General features: G+C 39.2%; 2 protein-coding genes across 12 annotated transcripts in view; both read left to right on the top strand.

The window, feature by feature from the left end:
* The window catches only part of LOC102304228 (dedicator of cytokinesis protein 9), a 63,018-nt gene extending 49,412 nt beyond the window's left edge, over window positions 1-13,606 (top strand). For 4 of the 11 annotated variants that reach the window (XM_005943380.3, XM_005943377.3, XM_005943376.3 and 1 more), the window contains exons 37-53: window positions 12-148; window positions 2,670-2,785; window positions 2,861-2,998; window positions 3,134-3,316; window positions 3,495-3,608; window positions 3,855-4,070; window positions 4,159-4,216; window positions 5,392-5,498; window positions 5,647-5,769; window positions 5,913-6,026; window positions 6,261-6,266; window positions 8,245-8,391; window positions 10,044-10,254; window positions 10,634-10,824; window positions 10,924-11,024; window positions 11,197-11,335; window positions 11,959-13,606. In XM_005943380.3, the coding sequence (XP_005943442.1) occupies window positions 12-148; window positions 2,670-2,785; window positions 2,861-2,998; window positions 3,134-3,316; window positions 3,495-3,608; window positions 3,855-4,070; window positions 4,159-4,216; window positions 5,392-5,498; window positions 5,647-5,769; window positions 5,913-6,026; window positions 6,261-6,266; window positions 8,245-8,391; window positions 10,044-10,254; window positions 10,634-10,824; window positions 10,924-11,024; window positions 11,197-11,335; window positions 11,959-12,093 (2,236 nt within the window). In that variant the 3' untranslated portion in view covers window positions 12,094-13,606. Of the gene's footprint in view, window positions 1-11; window positions 149-2,669; window positions 2,786-2,860; window positions 2,999-3,133; window positions 3,317-3,494; window positions 3,609-3,854; window positions 4,071-4,158; window positions 4,217-4,624; window positions 5,499-5,646; window positions 5,770-5,912; window positions 6,027-6,260; window positions 6,267-8,244; window positions 8,392-10,043; window positions 10,255-10,633; window positions 10,825-10,923; window positions 11,025-11,196; window positions 11,336-11,655; window positions 11,664-11,958 lie in introns of those variants that run through there. The other 7 variants (XM_005943383.3, XM_005943378.3, XM_014340423.2 and 4 more) reach the window with 4 other exon arrangements.
* Window positions 13,607-16,865: 3,259 nt separating this feature from the next.
* Window positions 16,866-25,453, top strand: slc15a1b (solute carrier family 15 member 1b). Its single transcript, XM_005943375.2, has 23 exons — window positions 16,866-17,189; window positions 17,342-17,373; window positions 17,492-17,576; window positions 17,840-17,981; window positions 18,194-18,313; window positions 18,414-18,513; window positions 19,046-19,136; window positions 19,222-19,305; window positions 19,586-19,668; window positions 19,773-19,859; window positions 19,937-20,026; window positions 20,322-20,366; window positions 20,498-20,530; window positions 20,771-20,856; window positions 21,440-21,521; window positions 21,613-21,729; window positions 21,824-21,961; window positions 22,267-22,313; window positions 22,501-22,602; window positions 23,131-23,242; window positions 23,331-23,468; window positions 23,611-23,718; window positions 23,953-25,453. The coding sequence occupies exons 1-23, from the start codon at window positions 17,183-17,185 to the stop codon at window positions 24,202-24,204; spliced, it is 2,181 nt and encodes a 726-aa protein (XP_005943437.1). The 5' UTR covers window positions 16,866-17,182; the 3' UTR covers window positions 24,205-25,453.
* The last annotated feature ends 69 nt before the right edge of the window (window positions 25,454-25,522 follow it).

Below are 25,522 nucleotides of genomic sequence, written 5' to 3'. Positions count from 1 at the left end.
TTTTCCAACAGGATCCATGAGGGGGCGGGGCCTGTAGGTCCTGACAGGAAATCACTGACTCTCCCTGTGTCTCGTAACAGAGCTGGGATCCTCCACGCCCGTCTGCAGCAGCTGGGATCTCTGGAGAATGCTCACACCTTTAACAACAGTAGGCCTGCCCACCTGAAATGGATGATTAAATGGATGCTTTCCACATGTCAACAAAAAACAAATAAACATATAAATAAAAATACCCAATAATAATGTAGTAATATTTGTTAGTTTATCCGACTTAGCCATCTAGTTGCCCAGCCACAATTTACTTTGTACAGTACTGGTTTAGCAAAACTTGCACATGATGATCACCTAATGGCTCTTCACCTAAACTGTCAAGGTCAAGCTCAACGTCTCTCTTTTTTTGTTTTATAGACAATAATCTATGAATTGCAATCGGTGATATGCTGGATAAGATATGTCACTAATGATCTGGTTTTTTTCCATCTGTCTTGGAATTCTGTCCCACCATTTGGCAAAACCAGAAGGAAGAATTTGTGATCGACGTTTTTTGAGTTTAGAGGTCTTGTTTGCTAATTTGATAACTAATCTTAAGGCAATGTTTTGTGTTCTTTTTGTGTTTTCAGTCAGAATTTTTTCCAAGTACAGATGTACACGATTCCTAAAAATCGTCCCACATCTGTCTTAAATGTTTTGAACATAAGCAGAAACTACACATACATTTAAAGTATTACAGGTAACAAATGAAATGATCACTGATGTGATAATTATTCACCAAAACAAACGACACAGAACTCTAAGAACTTTCCATCTTCAAAAAAGATGAGGAAGTCGTTTTATTTTGTTGAATCATTAGGTAACGCTTTTATTCTCTAAAAATATTTGAAGAATGGCATAATGCCGGAATGCCGGAAACAAAGTGTTTGATGTTCCAATACTCAGGTGAAACCTACATGTAGGGTTACCAGCATATAAAAGTAAATCATTAACGAGACAGAATCAGTATGAAGGCAAAGCACACATAACAGATTTTGAGATAGCATGATGATGCATATGAGGCTATACTTTTTAAGTACACGAACTACAACTGTTCTTGTAGAAAAACACCCCTAACCTTCAAAAAATTGATTTATTAAGAGTTAACTGGGTTACAACCAAGACTATTAAACTAAAACTTCTTACGTCATTTAATTTCAGTAATAATGACACAACTGAAAATATACACATTTGTATTATTTTTATCTAGTCATTTGTAATAGCGCACTTTGATGTTTTATTTGTAATCATTTGGGCAAGAATGTACTGTATATACTTAGAGTATGTATGAAATGTTATTTCCTTCTTTCAGGTTGAATTTCAACATACTTAAGAGCAGTGTTGGTCAAGTTACTTGAAAAAAGTAATCAGTAACTAATTACTGATTACTTCCCCAAAAAAGTAATCCCGTTACTCTACTTATTTTCAAATGTAATTAAGTACTTAGTTACTTTTTAAAAACACGATTTACAACCTGAAGAGGTGATAAAGCGATAGATCTTTCAGCCCAATTCTACTTTTTCTACATAATCCATCATACAAAATGTAATCAAATGGAAAAGTCCCTTTTTAAAACTTGTTTTAGTCTTTTAACTTTATGCATCAAGCAAAAATTTTCTGCACATTCCAGCACATAAAATATATATATTTTTTGTGTTTACACTCACTCTTTCAAATAGATGGAAGTAAAACACAGCAGAAAATAAATAAAGTCAAAGACTAGCGGTCCTTTTGCTCTATTTTCACCTGTAAAGCAGGAGTAGGGTAGGCGGAGGTTTACCCTGGTGCAGGTGTGCCACAGCGGTCAGTTGAAGAATCTGCGAGTTTCTCTGTGAATTTCCCATTACATCGTAGCGCACTCGGTGCTTACTCGGAAGTTTAGGGGTTTTTTTCGCTGTAAAAAGAAGTTTTCTTCCCACGCACAACGGACACTAATGTTTTTGTCACTTTTTATGGAATCAAACTTAAAGTAAGGTCAGTACTTCCACGCTTTAAACGCTGCATGCTCATACTCTCTCCGCACTCGATATATTATCCATTGTTGATCTGCACACAGCTGTTGTCAGGAACGTCGCACTCGCTTATGTCATGGTCATGAGACATTCTCGCAAAAAAAATCACGGTTTTAGTAACGCAGCGTTCCTACGGTAAAGTAACGGTAATCTAATTACCGTTTTTGCAATAGTAATCCCTTACTTTACTCGTAACGCGTTACGCGTTACTGCGTTGTAACGCAGTAATGCCCATTTCTGCTTAAGAGTATACTTAAAGTACTTTGTGTGTAGCTGGGGTGAGTTGTACTGCGCTAAAATGTGGTCATGAAGCAGATGTTGCTGTAGTTAAAGTAGGATATTATTATTTTTATTTATTTTTTGGACCTAAATAATATTGTGTTTATCTGAATTAATGTAGCCATGCTTTCCCGAGCTCTTGGCGGCAACGGATTTGTCTTTTACTGACTCCTTCGAGGAGTTGGTAATGGTGACAAAATCAACAACAGGTCTGCCATACAAGCACATGGCAAATCGTTATTGGTCTTAGATTTAAATCAATAAAGCAATCAACGGTATGCAGTTTTTTTATGGCTCTAATAAAACATTATCCCTATCGGAGACGTAGCTTATGTGCTTTCTGTGCAGCGTACTCCTGTACGGAAGCAGATGTGAGCAGCCAGTGCCTTCTAGAGGCCAGTGTGTCTACAGAGGTCTGTCTCACTGTGCTGGACACACTCAACACTTTCATCATGGGGTTCAAGGTATTAACAGAGACAGCCAACATGACACCCTTTATTTTCTTGCTCAGCCAATAAACTCACCTTCCCTGTTTTCAGACCCAGCTGAATTCAGATCTCGGTCACAATCCCCTGATGAAGAAGGTTTTCCAGGTGCACTTGTGTTTTCTGCAGATACCTCAGTCTGAGGCCGCTCTCAAACAGGTCTTCACCTCACTCAGGACTTTCATTTACAAGGTGAAATATCTGGCTCCATGTTTATTGACTTAACATGGTGGGACTGAATTGGGTTGTAACCCATGTGGTTGTGATTTTTTGATATCCACAAATCGACTTGAAATGACCCCACAGCTGCATTTCCATGTCCTCTAGTTCCCTTGCACCTTCTTTGATGGCCGGGCCGACATGTGTGCCTCTCTCTGCTACGAAATTCTCAAGTGCTGTAACTCCAAGCTGAGCTCCATCCGTAGCGATGCTGCCCACCTTCTCTACTTTCTTATGAAAAGCAATTTCGACTACACAGGTCGTAAATCCTTTGTACGAACACATCTGCAGGTAAGCGTTTCATTTGTGTCCGTCTAAATTTGACATTTTATATGTTTAGTTATCTTTTCTAGTCTCTATCTACATACAATATCTATGATGTATCTGCTAACCATGTTAATGATGTATCTCTGTATTATACAGGAAGTCTTAAATGTAAGGTTCTCTTTACTTGTTGATATTCATCCAGGTGGTAATTGCTGTCAGTAAGCTGATTGCTGACGTCATCGGCATAGGGGGTATGCGCTTCCAGCAGTCTCTCTCCATCATCAACAACTATGCCAACAGTGACAAGACCATCAAGGTGAGGAATGAGAGTTTGGTAGGCAAAATAAATTACCAGGAGAACTGTTGAATAATTTTAGTTATTTCTGTCCCAAACTGGTTGATTAACACTTGGTCAGATCATACATGTAGCAATACTATCTATTACTAGGTGGCTAAATAGATACATTTCAGCCTTTCTCCTGTTTTGGGGCAAACACATTTCAGTACCCGCTTCTTGCTTTATGTAATCCTGAACATTCACTTTGTTGTTGTGCTTGGGCAGCACACGGCGTTTCCTTCAGATGTGAAGGACCTAACAAAACGCATCAGGACAGTGTTGATGGCCACAGAGCAAATGAAAGAGCACGAAAATGACCCGGAAATGCTGGTAGATCTCCAATACAGCTTAGCCAAGTCCTACACCAGCACCCCTGAGCTCCGTAAAACCTGGTTGGACAGTATGGCTCGCATCCACAACAAAAATGGGGATCTTTCAGAGGTATTGAATACCTTGACTTTTTTTCTGCAGTAAGGCATTGTTGTGTTAGCCTCTGACTCGTGACTGTGTCTGTGCTTTTCACCTGCAGGCAGCTATGTGTTACGTGCATGTTGCCGCTCTGGTGGCTGAGTATCTCTGGAGGAAAGGTAAGTTGAGGATATAATGTAAGGTCTCCTGGCAGTTAACTATTTGAACTCCAACATGTTTTTATGATCCTCATTTACAGAAGCCATAAAATGAATCTCTGATAAACATTACAGCAGTAGAGGAACATTATCCTGGAGAGATTGATTGATAAACTCAATAAAGCCTATCAACTCTCTTGTTGTTTTCAGATGAAAGATTTATGGAACGTGATAAAAAGCTATATGTCTTACACATATCAGAGCTGGGGATGTCTGCAATCGAAATTGTAAATTGTATACACTGCAAATTCCTCCAACTCTAAAACCATCAATAATTGTAAAAAATAAACAGTGTGAGTCATATTCCTTCATCGTTATCCTTCAAGTTTATGGTCCTGTGCCGTGTTTTTGCTGCCCTCTTCTTGACAGAGAACTCAGATGTTGTTCCTGGGAAGTGCTTTAGTTACCACTGGGACTACTGTTGCCTTCACCCTTCACGTCTCTCTCTCTCTTACTACACACACAAAAGCGGAAGAAACGTGGCTGATAATTAGTGAGTGTCACAACCAGGATGAAAGAACAAACAAAGGTCCACGAGTACATCAGGAATTTATCTGCAACTGATAGTGTGCTTAGTGAATACCTCGGGCAGCAGAAGCCCAACAAAGAAGAGCAGGAAGGAGAGAGGAACCATCAGGGAAGGGCAGGCCCCTGCATGGCATGTACCACTGGCTGATACTAACAAATCCTACCAAATCCTAAAAGCTGGACTGAAAGACAACACAGAGTGTTGACAACAAATCATGGCAGCACGGGAACAAGCTCTGAGCACAAGATTCATAGAGGCCCGGCCTATTACACCAGGCAAGACCCTAGGCGCAGGCTGTGCAAAGATGCCCCTGAGACAGTCTAGCACATAACAGCATGTTAAATCTCTAAAATCCTGTAAGTTGTGGGGTCTCCATGGATCAGACTTGTTTGTCCAGCACATCCCACAAGATCTGCTTGGACTGAGATCTTGCCAACCTCAAACCATTCCTGAACTATTTTTGCATCATGGCAGGGCACATTATCCATGGCCATAGCCAACCGGGAATATAATTTCTATGACAGGGTTGACATGTCAGTGGTGATAGTTTTATGCTTGATCAGTGTATGGTTCTACTGGACCTCTCTGTGTACCTTTTTTATGCCAGGCATGTTCAGGCAGGGCTGCTCAGCTTTCCGTGTCATCACTCCGAACATTGACGAGGAAGCAGCCATGATGGAGGATGTTGGGATGCAGGATGTTCACTTCAGTGAGGTCAGACTTTGTTTCGATCTTTTCTGAATGTCAGCCTATAGAATGTCTTTTTAAAATTAGTCACTGGCTTCAGGAATATTTTTTGGCAGTAACATTAGTCCCACTTCTCAGTGTCTTTTCTAAAGATAAGATAATTGTTTGTGTTCAGGAGGTGCTGATGGAGCTTTTGGAGGAGTGTGCTGATGGCCTCTGGAAGGCAGAGCGTTATGAGCTCATTGCTGATGTCTATAGGCTCATCATTCCCATTTATGAACAGCGCAGAGACTTTGAGGTGAGCTGCACACTGAGCACAAGTTATAGACAAAGTGTGAATTGTTCTGTTCTGTTTATATAATGCCAACTCACAACAACAGTTTGTAAATAAAAACATCTGCGTGACAGTTATTGCAATTTGTTTTTGAATTTGTCAAACAGAAACTGGCACACCTGTATGATACACTCCACCGTGCGTATACTAAAGTGATGGAAGTAATGCATTCTGGCAAGAGACTGCTTGGCACATACTTCAGAGTGGCCTTTTTTGGACAGGTAAGTTTACAAAATAAAAAGTAAATAAATATGATAATAATTAAAATTTTCAGTTCAGCTTAAATTTGACTCAGTCTACAGTTTTCATAAAAGCATGGTGTTTATCTTATTGTTTTTTGCAGTACAGTACCACATACACACATACACTCTCTGATACAGCTGAACCTTTGAATCTAAATGGAACGCTACTATTTTTTTAATTGAGATTTCTCTTCTTTTCCCTTTCCTTTTAAGGCTGCGGTAAGTGAATAGAGGAGTCCTCCTCTATGTCAGTGCCTTTTTACGTTGTTTAAGGGCTAATGAGTATTTGTAAAATTACTATCAAGTATCTGTAGATTTTTAAGCTTTTGTTGCTTCATGATTTTTTTAACCAGTAGTGGATAAAACATGGTTACTTAGTCACAAAACAATAGCTGTTGTGTGACTTTTATATCATTTTATCTCTTTTCTGTTTCATTTGCAAATCCAGAAACTCATCCTTTTTTCAGTCATATGTGATCCCATTGTGATTTTTCCCCTGAAAGTTTCTTTTGATTAATTGATGAAGCCTTTCCAACTATTACATTTATACAAATAAACCACAGTGTAACTGTTACGCATGTATGAATATATTAAATTAAATAGATTGTATCTGTTTGACTCGGTAGTGATCAGCTAATGTTTGCTGTGTTTGATAACTTTCTGTATATAATGACAATCACTTAAAGTGGACCTATTGCTCATATGTATATATGTATATATATATGGGCGGTTAATCCTTCAAGCTCCGGTCCTCTACCAGAGGCCTGGGAGCTTGAGGGTCCTGCACAGTATCTTAGCTGTTCCCAGGACTGCGCTCTTCTGGACAGAGATCTCCGATGTTGTTCCCGGGATCTGCTGGAGCCACTCGCCTAGCTTGGGAGTCACTGCACCTAGTGCTCCGATTACCACTGGGACCACCGTCACCTTCACCCTCCACATCTTCTCGAGCTCTTCTCTGAGCCCTTGGTATTTCTCCAGCTTCTCGTGTTCCTTCTTCCTGATATTGCTGTCATTCGGAACCGCTACATCGATCACTACGGCCGTCTTCTTCTGTTTGTCTACCACCACTATGTCCGGTTGGTTAGCCACCACCATTTTGTCCGTCTGTATCTGGAAGTCCCACAGGATCTTAGCTCGTCATTCTCCACCACCCTTGGGGGCATCTCCCATTTTGACCTCGGGACTTCCAGGTTATACTCGGAGTCACAAGTGTTCCAGACACTATGCACTTGGTTGTCCATGTATGCCTTGCCTGCTAGCATCTTGCACCCTGCTGTTATGTGCTGGATTGTCTCTGAGGCATCTTTACACAGCCTGCACCTGGGGTCTTGCCTGGTGTGATAGACCCCAGCCTCTATGGATCTTGTGCTCAGAGCTTGTTCTTGTGCTGCCATGATTAGTGCCTCTGTGCTGTCTTTCAGTCCAGCTTTGTCCACCACTGGTAGGATTTCTGGGTATCAGCCACCTCCTCTATCTGCCAGTGGTACATACTGTGCAGGGGCCTGTCCTTCCATGATGGTTGTATGTATGTATATGTGTGTGTATGTATGTGTGTGTGTGTGTGTGTGTGTGTTTATGCCTGCCCCTCCCAGAGCCTGGTTCTGCTGGAGATTTCTTCCTGTTAAAAGGGAGTTTTTCCTTTCCACTGTCGCCAAAGTGCTTGCTCATAGGGGGTCATGTGATTGTTGGGTTTTTCTCTGTATGTATTATTGTAGGGTCTACCTTACAATACAAAGCGCCTTGAGGCGAATGTTGTTGTGATTTGGCGCTGTATAAATAAAACTGAATTGAATTGGTGTGGCTCAGGTGGTTGACAGGTCATCTACCAACTGGAAGCTTGGTGGATCAATCTTGGGCCTTGGTTACAATCCTGAGTTTCTCCGAATGTGTCCATTGGCACGTCATTTAGCATGACAATGCTAAACAGTGTTTATGCATACATAAAGGGCTGTATGAATGTTTGTGTCACTGGCTTTGAGTGCTCAATTTGCGTATGTCATTGTTAACACCTTTAAACAAATACAGACTGCTTCATACATCTTGTAATTGAAAGAATAAATCCACCATCAAGTCATACAATAAGGAGACAGTGCAATACTAACAATGTGGAGCTTGAAATGAGCACAATAGGTCCACTTTAGTGCACAGATATTTTCTTTAACCATCTTATTTCAGTTTTGATCTTTCCGTTTTGCAGGGGTTCTTTGAGGATGAGGATGGAAAAGAATACATTTACAAGGAGCCAAAGTTCACTCCACTGTCTGAAATTTCCCAGAGGCTCCTGAAGCTATACTCTGACAAATTTGGCCAAGAAAATGTCAAGATTATTCAGGACTCTGGCAAGGTGTGATCACATTCTTGTATGTTTGGATGACAGTATGATAGTAAATGGTAGACCTTAGTAACTGTGCAATAATCTTGAGAAAACGTTATTGTAGGTTTGACGTACACATTGCATTCAGAGAATTCACAATGAATCCGGTTGTTCAGTCTGACGTCACTAGCCGTGTCTGGGTCTAAACTCCGCTGCAGGTCCATATATCAAACGATCACTATGGCATTACTGAGAGTTGAAAACTGTCTAAAGTCTTTCATCTTTAATAAAATGATCAGTGTTCTGCTCTACCAGGTGTAACAATTGAGTTTAACATCCAGGCATCCATGAAAACGGAATTTATGACATTTAACGGAGTTAGAAGTTAGCAGGGAGTTAGCTCGCTAGCTTCTATCTAAATACAATATAGCATGTCCTGACTGCGGGGTTTTGGAAACAAATTAAAACGTACAGCTCTGTTATCACTTCCAGCATAAATGAAGACAGAAAACTAAACAGCAGTGATGTTTGTAGGGTTACTGAAGTTTGGCTAGCTGGTATATAATGATGTGCTACGTGACCGCTAGCGACACAGCTATGTTAGCATAATATAAACAAGCTAACTTTTTTTCCACTCGATAAAAGTTAACGTGAGTGTTCTCGGTGGTCAGGAACAAATGTAATCGCATGGCAGGATGCTGTAAAAGGACCAAACTTCAGCCAGGAGAACAACTGAGATAATCCATCCACAATACGAGGTTAGTCATTCATATACTGCTGCATGGGCTGGGCTGTAGTTACATCCTAAGGTTTTAAAAACTGAGCCTAAATAAATGATTAGCGGTAATAAAAGCCGAGGGAGGTCAACAGTGATCACTGACTGTTTTAGGAGCTTTTTGAGATCAAATAGAAGAAAATACATAACATTAAACATGTTAACAACACAAAAGCCATATTAAACGCAGACTACTTTAGGCCTGGACGTAGGATTCGTTGCGTCATCACTTAACAACCGGATATATGAAGTTTTTTAAATGTGTTTTTGAATTTTTGGCTTCACATAGGAGACAAACCTCGTTCTCCTGCATGAATACATTTTCACCTATTCATCCACTACAATGTACTTTGTTGCTGTTTATGCTATATCTCCTGGTAACCTAAGCCCCAAAGGCAACCCCCCCTCCCCTCTCCACCACTGTGAATGTTTATATTGAAAGCCCATAACTATGACAACTGTTGATGAGCCTCAATCTGATTTTGGGTCACATACCACATGCTGAGGGTTACTTTTGAAGTCCTGAAATGACTAGACCCATCTTGCTTAAGAATTATATGAATTCTAAAAAAAAAATCTCAATTTTTTAAAGTTAACCTTTTGATTTATTTTCAGCTTGCACTAACTTGACTTGTGAATGTTACTTTTTTTGCCAGTATAACCTGTAACCTCAAAAAAAAAATGAAGTTGTGTAGCTGCCAATACCTTTGTTAAAATGTTAACATGAGAGCATACAAAGCCAGTTGGGAAGAAATCAAATTTAATATATACCTTTTATATGTCAACTGCTATTGGGAAATACCGTTACTGGTTGGTTAACACACTAATTTATTTTCATGTAAGCTTATATAAATATTATGGATTGAACACAAAAAAATATGTTGAAAAACTTCTTCTGCATCCACAGGTGAATCCGAAAGATCTGGACTCAAAGTACGCCTATATCCAGGTAACTCACGTCACGCCCTACCTCGACGAAAAGGAGCTGGAGGACAGGAGGACAGACTTTGAGAAGAGTCACAACATCTGGCGCTTTGTGTTTGAAACACCGTTCACAATGTCAGGCAAAAAGCAGGGCGGGGTGGAAGAGCAATGTAAACGGCGGACTGTTCTCACCAGTATGTCATACAATCATGGAAACTATTTGTAAATGTAGAGTAGATTAACCAAAGTTTAATTATATCTTCCTGATTGTCAGCTGTTATTGTTGATTACAATCGCCTGTGTCTCACTTTAGTGCAAATCACTTAAAAAATTATGTAGATGAATTTAGTTCTGTTTCATTAGTGTACCAGTAAGTTCAGCTCTTACTGTGCCTTATTAATAATTATGCTAACCGACTTGGCTATAGTGGAGACTCCGCTGTGGCCATTTACAGTGTTTAATATCCTGGTTATCAGCATTACTGCGGAATCTACTGTTTCTGTGTTCAAAGGACATTTTTATGTTGCTGCTAACAACAGATATTTTTTCTCTTCCAATCCTGTGTTCACTCAGCCACCCACTGTTTCCCATACGTAAAGAAGCGTATAGCAGTCATGTACCAACACCAAACCGACCTGAGCCCCATAGAAGTGGCGATAGATGAGATGAGTGCCAAGGTGAATGAGTTGCGACAGCTGTGCTCGGCCTCTGAAGTGGACATGATACGCCTGCAGCTCAAGCTCCAAGGCAGCATCAGTGTTCAGGTAGAGTCAAAATCACAAGGTTATAATCATTTTTACTTTATCAATAATTATTTTATTCCTTTAATCTAGAATTAACAGTCTTTGATTTTGATTTTCCAGGTAAATGCTGGTCCTCTTGCTTATGCCAGAGCCTTCCTAGACAGCAGCAGTGCCAAGAAATATCCAGACAACAAAGTCAAACAGCTCAAAGAGGTCTTTAGGTACTGACAGAAAACCTTCTTCCCACACACTATAACATGCCCAATATTATTATGATTACATTGTGCCTTAGTGAGCTTGGCTACAGAGGTTGGATGCTTGTCTTTCTGTATTGCATATTACTATTTTGCGCTTGTTGCTTTGCTTTGAGTTTTTTCATACCTCTCTTTTCAGGCAGTTTGTGGACACCTGCGGTCAAGCGCTTAGCGTTAATGAGCGGCTGATTAAAGAAGACCAGCAAGAGTATCATGATGAGATGAAGGCCAACTACAGGAATCTGACGAGGGAGCTGTCGAACATCATGCACGAACAGGTGGAAACACTGAAGAATGATGAATGATCACAGCATGTGATGGCTCTGAGATACCTCATAACTACTAAATATTTTATTTATAAAGTTTTGTTCCGTGTGAAGAATCAAGTTGCACCTGGTCTGTCAGATTTTATTTGTATTCACATCTGCATGCTTCATCTACATTTATCTACACATATATTTTGTTATGAGGGTGTTTGTCAATGTGTAATTTTATATTTAATTGCATGACAAAAAGTGCTGTCCTGTGCTGCAGTTCTTTTACTCTAACCTTTACTAACCATGTTTCCCATCTCCTTTATTTATGCTGTCCTGAGCAGCTTGGATGGTAATAATGATTGTGTCATTGAATAAAGTAACTATTTACACTGTAAAAGATTTATAGACAGCAACTGACTAACAGCTTCATGGACATAGTATCTGCACCCAATTTTGCCTTCCCAAAGATGAAATGTAATGACCTCTTGAATCAGCTTCACGTGTAGCCTGATGTTTATGATTGTCCACGGATTAAGGAAAATTTTAAAAGACCATTCCTCACTAATTCCATCCCCCACCCCCTTTTAAACATAAAACAAACCAAACAGTATATTTTAAGCTTTCTAACAGTCCATTTCTTCCAGATAAACCCAGTGGACGATGGTCCAAGGAGCAATCTGTCTGCTTCTATGGGCATCTTCAACACCATCACTGGCACACCAACCAGTGCCAACCTACAGTACATGGCTCGACCACCATATTCTGACAGAGATGTTTGACATCAAAATTGCTGCTCCATCACTACTAATGACTGTTCAAACTACCTGAAGGATCAGCTGAAAACCTTCAAAGAATGTAACACTACCTAAAAACATAATTTGTTGCCGTTTTTCCTCCTATTTTATCTGATTTCAAAATTTTCCAGGCAATAACCTGAAAAATCAATTCATTGTTATTCTGTTTTATTTATATAGCGCCAAATCACTACAAGGTGCTTTATATTGTAAAGCAGAGACCATAAAATAATACAGAGGAAAAACCCAACCCCACTGAGCAAACAGTGGGAAGGAAAAACCTCTGACAAAACCAAGCTCAGGGAGGGGCACCCACCTGCCGCAACCAGTAAAGTGAAGTCACGTGTGCCCCCCATTATTCTTGTTTCCTATGGAGACTCCATTAAATACAGATGGTTTTCAAACCTTTACAACAATTGTAATATCATCATCTGTCTACATTTTCATGTGTTGTTTATTATTTTCTGTGTTCTAAGAGGGTTAAACCACATGTAACTTAACAAGCATGTATTAGTACTTTAGTTTACAACATGGTCTTATCTTGTTCTTCTGTCCAGAGCCCAACCCAAAGGATACTATCATGGGGTTAAAACTACAGACAAGGAAGTTAAGTGTTTTTGCATTTGACTACTTGATCTGTTTTTAACTCTGGGGATCTCATTCACATAGTGTGTTTGTAAAAGAGTGTTTAAGACAGTGAGACATCAGTGCCGCTGTAACCATTCATACATTCCTATGGTGCACAGTATTCTTTCTTCATTTTTCCCCATGTCTAGCTACAGCAGGAGCTTTTTTTGTAAAGTGCAGAAGCATCAGAGTTTATCTTTGATCTTTTCAAAGAATTATTCACTCTATTTTAGGCCATTGGGCATTTATAGAAACTATTTATAAAGCCAGATGAACCAAAATGTTTTAACCTATTTTCTGTAACAACATTATGTGCAAATTTTTTTTTTTTACAGTTACCAAGTCTATCCCCTCTTGCCAAAGACATGAGAGAAAAAGACAATGCAATGCAAGCCAAGAGTGTAACAATTTGTAAGCTACCCCTTTGTTTCTTTGTCATGACGCTTTTTATTATCTGTGAATTCAAATTTAAAAAGAAACACAAGACTTTTACTAGATTATGATTCATCCATTCATTCATATGTTTAAGACAAATAAATAAAACATGTAATAATAATAATGCCTACTTCCTTGCTTTGCCTTTAATTGTTTTTTTATTGTATGAAAAACAGATCAGTGCTGAAATACCACACTCCTGTATCTGCAGCATATCAAATTTCATCAAAGTTTACAGCTGTTAAGAAAATAATTACCTAAATAATTCCATCTGTATCTGATGTGAGCATGACTTAGCACCAGTGTTGCTGGAACTCTTTTGCTGTCTGATTGCAAAGGTCACATCTGAGATATTTGCCAACAAGATGTTAAGGCTGTCACAACTTGTGATTTGTCCTATCATGACTATTACTGAATAAAGAAGCAAAAAATGCAACAATGGTTCAACTTTATTCTAGACACAAAGATATATATATGTATATATATGTGTGTATATATTAGGGGTGCAACGATACACAAAATTCACGGTTTGGTTCGGTTCGATACTTTGGTGTCACGGTTTGATATTTTTTCGATAAAAAAAAATGTTCATGCCTTTTTAATTTGTCATTTATTAAAATTATAAATATCAGGGCTCGCAAAATTTCAAAATCCCTGGTAGCCCTTCGGGCAGGGACTCTTCAGTTTTTTGTAGCCCAAAATAAGTTTAAGTAGCCCGAATAAAAAAGAGAGCAATTTTTTGATTGATGTTTTGTTTCCCGTTTTGTTTCCTCTACAATATTATACATTAAAGTATAATATTGTAACAGAAACAAAACATTAATCAAAAAATTGTTGAAAAACAAATTATAACATTGTATAAAAATTACAATCATCAACTCAAATACTTGGGTCTAATTGAACAGAAATTTCTATGAACTTGTAAGAACTGTGTAGGACATGAATCAGTCCAAGGTCGAGGCCGTTTGCTTTTTGAAGTTTGCAAAGACTGCTAAATTTTGCCAGTGGTAGTTCACTCTTTGCAACATTTGAACTGATTTTCAGGTTTATTTTTAGTATGTTATTTGCAATTGGTGTTTGTTCTGGGAAAGATATTGCAGACTGAGCAATAATGCATTTCTTGCATTTCTCATGGGTTCTAATGGGGGCCTGTCTAAATGACTCGGTAAAATATATATATATATATATATATATATATATATTATAGCGGTGTTGCCATCTTTGTGTTTAGAATAAAGTTTCTTTATTCAGTGTTGCTTCCCAGACCCACCCCTATACTTCTATCTTGGGGACGTAACATCGCTCTACTACTGTAGAGAAACTACTTTTTTTCTACTCTGTTGTATTTTGGCTAGATAAGAAAACACTATATATTAACCATATTTGTGAAATTATTTTGTTACAGCAGTGGAAGTAAGTGTTGTAGTAAGGTACTAATAAAATATAATTGAATTTCATAGGGTCATTACTTACACAATGAAACTGACACTTCTTATTTTCGTGCCTTCACCCTTTAAATTTTCTTCCAGGTTTTTCAGTGTGAAAGTGCAACCAACGGCCTGTGCTGCCGTTGGTGGCACGCTCATTGAAGAGTTCATAGTGAATTTAGGATGCGACTCTGGTAAAATCCACACTGCCCTGTAAAAGGCCAACTAATCCTACCTGTAATCACTATTATCCCCCATCCCCTCAACAACACTACCACCACACCAAAAAAAAAGCCCCCCACAAAAACAACCTCTCATTTGTTTGCTGAACAAACTCCTCATGGTGTCATTCAGAGATTTGGGCAGCTGAGCATCATGTGTCTGCTGTGAGTCCTGCTAATGTTTCATGCTGTGTGTGATTGCTTTACTGAAGTGCAGGAATTCATACTTCTATAGGCTTTGTCCTTTCTATATGCTTTTTGTTGTTTCTACTTTTATACAGAAATGGTAACTTTGTGCTTCTAATTTATTGTTTAGCAGGTTTGTAATATAACAAAACGTGCTGTCCTGCAGTTTTAGCTAGCAGAATCATGGTCTGAATGCTTTGCTGTACCAAACATTTGCTTTGCCAAGAGGCGTGTTAATGACTCCTTATAGGGTCCACTTTTTAGTCCTTTTTATTACGTTTATTTTAGTGTTATTCTATTGTTCACATTAGTATATGTGGTTGAACAATACTGGAGCTGACAGGAGAAGACAAAACTATCCAACTTTTGCATCTGTAATAAAGCGCACTGAAAAACAATGAGACACATGATGACAAAAATTGCTGTGTGCGAAGAGAGCGAAAGTGTCTTGAGTTTTTGCCACAAAACATGCAGGATAATGAGGTTTAGAATCTCCAATCTTTCCACATGTAAGCTCTAGCACACCCGGCCCATCCATGTACTGAAGACCTGAGGTCACACATCTCAATGGCAACCAAATACCTACCAGAAGGACGCTAGATACAAACCAGGGATCTGTGATTTCCCCCACAAAACAACATTAAAGCAAACTAGTTTAAAGAAATAGCAGGAAGTCAAGTGCCTAATGTAATGGCAGTAGAATCCAATCATTATTAAGATACTTCATCAGCCCAAAGAGAATTCACAGAATGAATAACATTCATGACAGTATCTTATTTATCTGATAATTTTACTGTTCTACACATACAAAGGTTAATTTATATCCCTGACCTATATGTAACTCTGTCTGTGAAGATGGATTTAAGAAATAAGTGTTTTCAGTTTTAAAATGACCTCATGTGGTTGGTTGCGGCTATAATAGACTGGTGACACAAGAGAACTCGGAGAGAAATAACAGTAAAACTAAATAGTTTGAGGGGATCACTGCCCATGGCTGCTATCCAAACAACCTACAGCTACTTATTGCTAAAGACAGTAAAGTGGAGAGTATGGCTAATATAGCCCAATAAGTGATTCCCTCAAACTGATCTTCTGTTTTAGTGTCGTTATTTTCGTTTGAGTTATTGATTCAGTCTCTAGTTAGCTAACATAAACTAATTTAAAGCTATGACCTGCAACTAACCCGGTGACATAACGTGTAGGACTGCCACAGCAGTTTTTGGGCCTCCATCTTACTCTATCCTCTTGTACATCAAACCAAGCTACATGCCCTCTTCTACTGTATCTATTAACTTTCTCTTTGATTTTCTTCTTTTCCTCTTGGCAGCTTAGTCTGCAACATCCATCTCCTGATATACCACTATCTGTCCTCTGCAGCTCTTTCATTCATCTCCAAATCCTCCAAACCTAAGCTGTGCCTCTTATTCATTTCTAATCCTGTCCGTCCCAGGAAAAAGGAGTCTTCAAAGAGTCTACCTGTTGCAGATTGAAACGTTTCAACTGTATTTCCTCTCTAGGTGGCAAACACCATCACCAGTTTAGAAATCGTGATGAAAACCTGTACACATTATCAATCAGACATTGACAGGTTGTCTTTGGTCTGCAAAAATGTGTAGCTGGGTGAATGCCTGGATGACGCTTTCCCAGCAGGTCACTGCATCATAATGACACAATCGCTTGTTATTTGCTCCACCTGTATTCACTTTACCTGCCTGTTTTAATGTTGTGGTTGATTGATGTGAAGCTAAACAGGGCTAATGAGGTTTTAAGAGAATGCAATGCCCGAATGTGCAGTTTCTAAGAACTAGTAGTGATAATGGAACCTGAAAGCAAAAAGGAAAAACACTGTACAGTATTGTCCCTGTTATCAGCTGTTCTAACCATGCGTCTTATTGCACCTGAGTTCTTTGAGTCATCAGATAATTAGGGGTTGACACAGTCACTTGTGATAACAATGATGCTGAGAAGGGCAAATTGGGAGATGGTACTTGGTTTCACAGTCTAGCATCAGTGGGCGTCGCAGAATCGTTGATAGGAGGTTACATAAGGACCTGGTCATGTTGACTTAGTCTTAGTGTCGAGGATCTAGACAGGAGTCACTAGTCTCTCTCTCTGTCTTTTGTTCAAAGATTCAGTCAGAGAATTTGGGACCTAAGGTCGACACAGAGCACAGCAGCCATGGCAGGTGAGTCTCAATCTGGAGTATAGAGCTATGTGAGCGGGATTTCTTTATTTTTTTTTAAGAAATATTTCCTGACACACACAGATTATTCGGTTTCTACTTTGTTTCCATAAGTATATAAGTTATATGGGACTTATGTTAACTTCTTTCTGCAGTTGAAAAGATAAAGAAGCCCAAGAAAAGAAGTGTAAGTTCAAGTTGCACCGCAGTTCATCCTTTTGTACTGACAATACACAGTGCTTTGATCTTGTTGCAATATCCGTGAAGATTAAACGCTGCAGACATTCTCCTTTCCCCTTTAACAGGCCACAATCTTCGGCTACCCACTGAGCATCTTTTTCATCGTAGTTAATGAGTTCTGTGAGCGATTTTCCTATTATGGGATGCGAGGTAAGTGGCTTCATTGGGTTCTGATGTTATTTTTCTTCACCTGAAAGTTGATTTAATCAAGTATTTACTGTATGCTGTTTAAGGATGTTTTTATGCTACTGTGCATGTATAACTTTCCACTAGATTTTTGACACTTATAGTTACTTTATTTTATTTTTTTTACTTAACACGCAGAATGAATTTTTAGAATATAGAGTAAGCTTCAACTCAATTAACTTTTTCCTTTGTGCCCCCCTGCCTTCCTCTCTTCTTGCTGTCTGCAGCCGTGCTGGTGTTGTACTTCAAGTACTTCCTTAAGTGGGATGAAGACTTTGCCACCACCATCTACCACACATTTGTGGCTCTTTGCTACCTAACGCCCATCCTGGGAGCTATTGTGGCAGACTCATGGCTTGGGAAGTTCAAGTGAGCTTCTCAATAAAATCAAATCAATACATGAAAAGACACCAACCTATAATTTGCTTGTATTCAGTTTCAGTATTTGCATGAAGACTCAGTTTAAATGGTTAAAGTGTTTAACCTTGGAGTTTTGATCCTTGTCTATCTTACCTTTATCTGTACATGCTGTACATCTGCTCAGTGCCTCACACATCCCTTGTCCTCTTTCCTCTGTGTAGGACGATTGTCTACCTGTCCATTGTTTATACAGTGGGACAGGTCGTCATGGCTATAAGTGCTATCCAGGACATCACAGATACTAACAAGGATGGCACCCCTGACAACATGACCTTACACGTGTGAGCTAAACACACCCAGAGTTGACTGGCATAATAGAAATGCACTGGATCCACACTGTCAGACAAATGAACATCTGTCTGTACTTTGTTTTGCCCCCAGAGCTTTGTCCATGCTGGGTCTCTTTCTTATTGCCTTGGGAACAGGAGGCATCAAACCCTGTGTGGCTGCTTTTGGAGGGGACCAGTTTGAAGATCATCAGGTCAGACGGTGCTCAAGCATATGTGTTACTGCAGAGAGTGGAACTCGCCAGAAACACCTCTTTTTTCAAAGAGTCCAAGAGTTTTACACATTCATTACAGACTGTATATAAAAGATGGACATAGCCACCTTGACGTGAATCTCAGTCTCGACATCTGTGACCATATATGTTATTATAAAACAACACAACAACCAAAACCACACACAAATTAATGCAGCAACAAAGAGATGTACTTTTACATGTAATTATACACACACCAAATATATACATGACAACATACACTGACTGCCCTTTGCACACAGCAGTTAAAGCTACACAGTTATCAAAGTTATCAGCTGTACTCGGTCAGCACTTTGTTTATCTGTTTTTTTGTTCCTGCTAGCTTTTTATTAACTACTTGATCGCAAGCACAAGTGCCCCTGTAATTTTATTACACCCTTCAAGGCCAGGGACAAAGATTAATCCATAATGTTAATGACATGGCTAAATTATCTAAGGAAATAAGTGTGCAATATAATGCTGTGCCCCATAGGAGAAACAGAGAAGCACCTTTTTCTCCATCTTTTACCTGTCCATTAATGCTGGAAGTCTCATCTCCACTCTGATTACTCCCATTCTCAGAGGTAGAGCCACAACACTCAAACTGATCACAGAAAATAAAATATACCACTGGGTCACAAACTGATTTTTGTGTCCTTACATCTTCAGCTCAGACATGTGGTATTCACATCCAGCAAGAGTGCTATCCGCTGGCCTTCGGTGTCCCTGCTGCGCTCATGGTGGTAGCTCTGAGTAAGGATTTTATTATAAAAAATTCTTGTTTGCTGTAATAAGCAAATTAATGCTTCTTTTCGATGACGTATCCTTCATTAAGTGTTGACAAATTGTAGCTAAGTAGTTGAGTGCTTGTTACAGAAATTCTAACCAAGCTGCTAAAAAAACCTAGTAGTCACCATAAACTGTGTTTTCTAAGAAAGTTGCACCATAAAGAGATAACTGGTGAAACAATATTGTCATTTATAATTTCCTGTTACTTTTGTAACACCTGTATGTGTCGTGTGTGTGTTTGCAGTTGTGTTCATTGTTGGAAGTCCCATGTACATTAGGAACCCCCCGCAGGGCAACATCATTGTGAAAGTTTGCAAGTGCATCGGGGTAGGTGGTTCCAGTGTCTTTCTAGCTTAAAAGTGAATCCCATTTGAATCTCCTGCTGTACAGTTACAGTAATTATTTTGCAATTGTCTTTCTGCTGTTTGTAGTTTGCCGTCAAAAACCGTTTCAGGCATCGTTCTTCTCAGTATCCCAAGAGAGACCACTGGATGGACTGGGCTGAGGAGAAATATGATGTAAGTGGAGCACAGGCACATGCAAATACAAACAGCATGGCCATAGATTTCTTATCATTTTCTTATTTTTGGCATAGAAACTCCTGATTGCTCAGGTGAAGATGGCATTGAAGGTGCTGTTCCTCTACATCCCTCTGCCTATGTTCTGGGCTCTCTTTGACCAGCAGGTATGTGTGCATGCGTGAGACTATGAATAACTAGCACCTGAATCCAGTGTTAGGAACATACTGTCTTGAGTGAAAGAGTTACTTTTACCTTATAATATAGGTAAATCCCACATTTACCGTATTTTCCGAACTATAAGGCACACTTAAAACCCTTTAATTTTCTCAAAAATCGACAGTGCGCCTTATGGTCTGAAAAATACGGTATATGGCCTTGAGATGGCTGTAAAACTGAAATGAAAGATTGAAGCAAAATCCGGTGACAGGAAAAAAAATGACAACTGTGTTTGTTTCACAGGGTTCAAGATGGACCTTCCAGGCGACCACAATGAACGGCAACTTTGCAAGTGTTATGTTTTAATGTTTTGATGCAAAAAAAAAAAACCCCAGTTAAATACAGGTATAACACCTTGTGACCTCAAACCACAGAAATGGATGATATTAATGAGACTGTTTCTCTTCTTTTCCCAATAGGGAGCGATTACAATCCAGCCTGATCAGATGCAGGTGAGATACTGGGCTTGATTACATCTGACCTGATTAAATTAAGCATTTTTCATGCATGAAGAGCTGACAGCATTGGGAGAGTCAGGGATTGTCAACAAATCCCTGTCAGAATCAGCCAGTGGTTTAGATGATGGTGCTGGTTTAGCATAATGTCCTGAATGCATGATTGTGATATAAAGCGATGCTCAAAACCACACTGTGTGTGTGAACATGGCTTAAGCATCACTCTCTTCCCACCAGACTGTCAATCCTATCTTGATCCTGATTCTGGTGCCAGTCATGGACACTTTGATCTACCCTCTGATTTCCAAGTGCTTTAACTTCACGTGAGTGTTTTGTTCCGTCTTCATTTTGTTGAATCGATACCATTTTACATTCAAGAATGAAAACAAAATTCATATTTACTATCCATTAGTCATCTTATAATTTATGTTAATGTATATTGTTATACTGTGTAAGAAAATAGTTGTTTGATGAATTAGCACAATTAATATTTTTTGTTAATGTATATATTTTAGGGTCTTTATTTCTTTACAGTAACCTTTTAAATAATTGGTTCACATAGCTACTAATTAATGTACTACATCGTAGCTTGTTATCTTTATTTAATTATAATTTATTTTTTTGTAATAAAAGAAAAAGCAAACTAACAAAAACAACTAATGTTTAATTAGTTGCATAAACGGTCTGTAGAAGATTACATAACTGTAAACAAATCACATCACCAAATTATAAAATGTGTTCAAACTGTAGAAATCTTTAAATAAGCAATTACTTTAAGCCTTCAAAAAGACAAATAGAATAAAGTAAATGCCTCCTATAAAATGACTTCCTGTAAACACTGTTCCATGTGGCTGAATAGTGATATAAAGAGGATTTCAAGTGTGTGTGTGTGTGTGTGTTCTGCAGTCCTTTAAGGAGGATAACAGTGGGGATGTTCCTAGCTGCTCTCGCGTTTGTGGCTGCTGCCCTGCTCCAGATACAGATTGATGTGAGTGTAACACAAAAAAAAAACCCCAAGCACACTTTTGGCAACTTATTAAACATGCATCGTATGATGCAAAATTCCATTGTTCTTTTAGAAAACCCTGCCTGACTTCCCATCAAGTACTGAAAGCCAAGTGAAGTTCATCAACATGGTTAACAGGGATCTACAGATTCAAGCTGATAACAAAACTATTTCCTTGAAAGGTTTTGGGGTATACTAGCCAACACAAGAAACTATTCCCAGACACTTTGGTCAGATGCAAGTTTGAAAAATTTTCTGATATTGGCAATTGTTTTCTCCTGCAGGCTAATGAGGATTATCTGACCTTTCATAACCAGTTTACACTGGTTCTGGAGTCTGGGCAACAAAATACCATCAATTTGGCTAATGGCACTCGGAATACCATTGCTATCATTCAGGGATCCAAACTTGGGTTTGAAAAGGTAAAAACACCTGGCCAACCCTGAAGCAAAGCTTGGAAAATTTTACTGTAAAATTCTTAATATTGGGAGCATGAACTTGGCCTTTTTTCTCTCCAATCTCCTTGGTATAATTCCTAAAGATTTTTCAGATTAAAACTCTTGCAGCCTTTACTTAACATGTAGACTTTCAAGGTAAAAGCATGGAGGAATGAAGCATTTTGTTGATGGAAGAATAACATATTTGTAAAAACTTACATGTACGTTGAGACAGCTGAGATGAAAACAATACAGTGCATGTGAGATGCTAAAATATTCTTTTTCTCCAGTTCGATGACATGACTTCAAAGCCAGAAAAGGGTGAAAATGCTATAAGGCAAGTGTTTTGTTGTTTTTGTTTTTTTAAAGTTACTCATACATTTTACATTACTGCCGGAGGTTTCTTCCTGTTAAAACAGAGTTTTCCTTCCCACTGTTTTATCGTGTATGATGAGTTAGACCTTGGTATTAAATTCTTCTGTTTATAATTGGATCTTTTCTGTTTTTGAACTGTCCTTCTGCAGAGTTCTGAATGGTTTTGGCTCAGATTTGAATGTAACCGTGCGTGACAAGGTGTTCAACTTTACCAGCAACATGTCAGAATATCTCAGTGTTTCACATGGAAAGTAAGACTGATTTCTCATTCATATGAAAGTTCTATATGGTTATACTATACTATACTGTTTTGACCAGAGCGTTCTCACTCCCGAGGCGTAACATGTCGACGTTTTGTCACGTCCCGCGGCGTTCCTGAGGAACGCGAAAGGAGACCTTCGGCGTTCTTATGGTATGCGGCGGGTTATGGCTGGAATCCAGTGCAATGACGCTCCCGCGGTAATAGACGTTCCAGCCCTGTATTCCAGCCCTAAACCTAACCTTATCCCTAGCCCTGACCATAACCTTATTCCTGACCTTAACCAGGACTTTAATGATGTTAAATAGCGTGTTTCTAAGCGATTTGAAGAAAAAGAGCGAACATGTGTAGGTTCAGTCCAGACGGTTCTCATATTTCCTCTTTTTCCGAGGTCGTCATTTAGGAACGTGGTGGGTAGCCGAAAACGTAATATGTTGACGATTTGTCACCTAGCGTAAAATGTTACGCTTTGGGAGTGAGAACGGGTTGTTTTGACTGGTGGTTTTCTTTAATATGGCAGAGCTGAGTTCATGATCAAGGATAATAGAGAAAGCTGCGTCTACACTCAGGAGCTGGGCTTTGGCAGCTCTTATACATTGATCATCCCATCCACTTTCACATTTGGAGAAATGGTAACATGTAAATCCACCCTGAGTCACATCATGGTTTCAGTGTTTGTTGGAAGCAGCTAAGACATGCATACCTCTCTGTATGCTCCAGTGCTCAGAGAACATCAAGGCAGTGATGGACATGAAGCCTAACTCTGTGCACATGGCCTGGCAGATCATTCAGTATTTCCTCATGACTACAGGAGAGGTCGTCTTCTCTGTGACAGGCCTCGAGTTCTCCTACTCACAGGTAGAGGGTGCTCTCCTTAACTTTTCTCATTTGATAATAAGGTCTGTGCCAGCTGCCTAGAGAATGCAACATGTAACATGAGGACTGATGATGTCATTCTTGATGTTACTTATAATCTGGGATACTGCTTTTTGCTATCCAGGCACCCAGCAACATGAAGTCTGTGCTGCAGGCTGGCTGGCTGTTAACCGTTGCCGTAGGTAACATCATTGTGCTTATTGTTGCTGAGGCTGCAACGCTAAATGATCAGGTGAGTGGATGCATATGCATACTGTGCTCACTGACTTTGGGCAGGTTTATTTTAAGTGATATAAATGTCTGTAAGTTGCTGTACTTGCGTTTCATGGACAAGAACAACACAGGTTCAATAAGGTACACCAGAAGTGCAGTGAAGAATTTCAGAACAACCTATGACTGGTGATGCAGTCTCTCACCCTTTATACCAAGCTCCAAATGAACACTTTTTTGTGTTTCTCTTCACCAGTGGGCCGAGTACATTCTCTTCGCCTCCTTGCTGGTGTTGGTGTGTATCATCTTTGCCATCATGGCCTATTTTTACACCTACACTGACCCAACCAAGATAGAGGCCCAGTTTGATGAAATGGAGCCTGAAGAGAAGGAGAAGAGGAAAAACTTCGACATGCCCAGGAAAGGCTCAGCTGAGAGCCACAAAGAGGACAGGAGGAGTTCTGATTCCAGCTCTGATGACGAGTGCACCAAACAGACAAAGATCTAAAGCAACTCCCTCACTATGGCTTTCCCCTTTCTTCTGCTGGATTTTGTCTTTCATGTCTCAGAGTGCCTGTGCCATTTTGGTCAATTTGTCAGAGAAATCAGCTCACAGTTGGACATGTAGCAGCTAGAGTGACCCGAGTGAAATGGCACTGAATAGCACAGAAGCTGATTATCCACATATCAGCTCATATAATTAAAATCCATTCATAGGTTTGTCATCTATAGTTGAACTGTTGTAAATTTGACATGATTTCTTTTGCACTGAGCTTTATTATCTTCAACTAATTTTGTCTTTCATGTTTTTACACATGCATAATTACAAAGAAATCATCCCAATATTTGTATTTATTTCAAAGTGCAGTGATGTATGTATTGTAATATGCTGTTGGTATTTTATACATAAACGATATTAACAGGAGATAATCTGGCACCACACACAGCTTCCTCAGTAAGAAATCTTCGTTATTGAAAGTCTGAATTAATTTTGGGCTTGAAGAACACTGTCATGTTATGGCTATTCAATGCTCCAATGCTCTGACACTAAACATCTATGTCAGCGGTGGTTTCTTCCACATATGCAATGACATCATTTAAAATCAGTGTCTACGTTCTTACAATTCTGTAACTGAATATGCCTTCAAATACAAATGATTGCAGCTAGTTTGATGACTGGGTGGATTTGTCTTTCAGTGCAAGAAGGTAGTATTCACCATTCTTTCCCAAAGTACTTACCACAAAAAAAAAACATACAAGTTATTGTGATTACAATAAATCATACTCATGAACTATATATTAGAAATGGTTTATATCATATCTGGGTAATTACTTGGTGCTAATTATTTAGCTTTAAAAAGAGGACACTGACTGTAGTAAATATAGCTCAGTTTGCCATTTCTCTGGTCTCACTGACATTTAATGTCAGTAAATAAAATACTGCCTCAGCCTCCTAGTAGACGCACTTGCCAGATCTGGTGATCAAGAACAAACCTATTGTTGCATTAACAGGTTCATGTTGTGTAGTGTCTCTACTGCAGTTTTAATTATCTTTCACTGTAGCTGTCGACCAATGTGCTCCAGTCACTGTGACTTTGAGGCAGTTACTATCCTAAACTGCCAGAAGCTCCCCTTCTGTGTTCTGGGAATTTTGAATAAGAACAGGACTTTTTCTTTCCTACCTAAAAACAAACAACAAGCAAATGTATACTTCACCATGCTGGGGAATTGCTTTAGCGTCCTTTAGAAACACTTGTGAATGTGGCACAATGGTAGGGGAAGTGGAGTAACTAAATCCCTGAATGGTGTTGAAGGAGTTTCCAATC

This window comes from Haplochromis burtoni, unplaced genomic scaffold (genome assembly GCF_018398535.1).
Source record: "Haplochromis burtoni strain Fernald_Lab_line unplaced genomic scaffold, NCSU_Asbu1 Contig_368, whole genome shotgun sequence".
Classification (NCBI taxonomy): domain Eukaryota; kingdom Metazoa; phylum Chordata; class Actinopteri; order Cichliformes; family Cichlidae; genus Haplochromis; species Haplochromis burtoni.
Note: the sequence above shows the minus strand (reverse complement) of the source record. Positions and strands in the feature narration are given on the sequence as shown.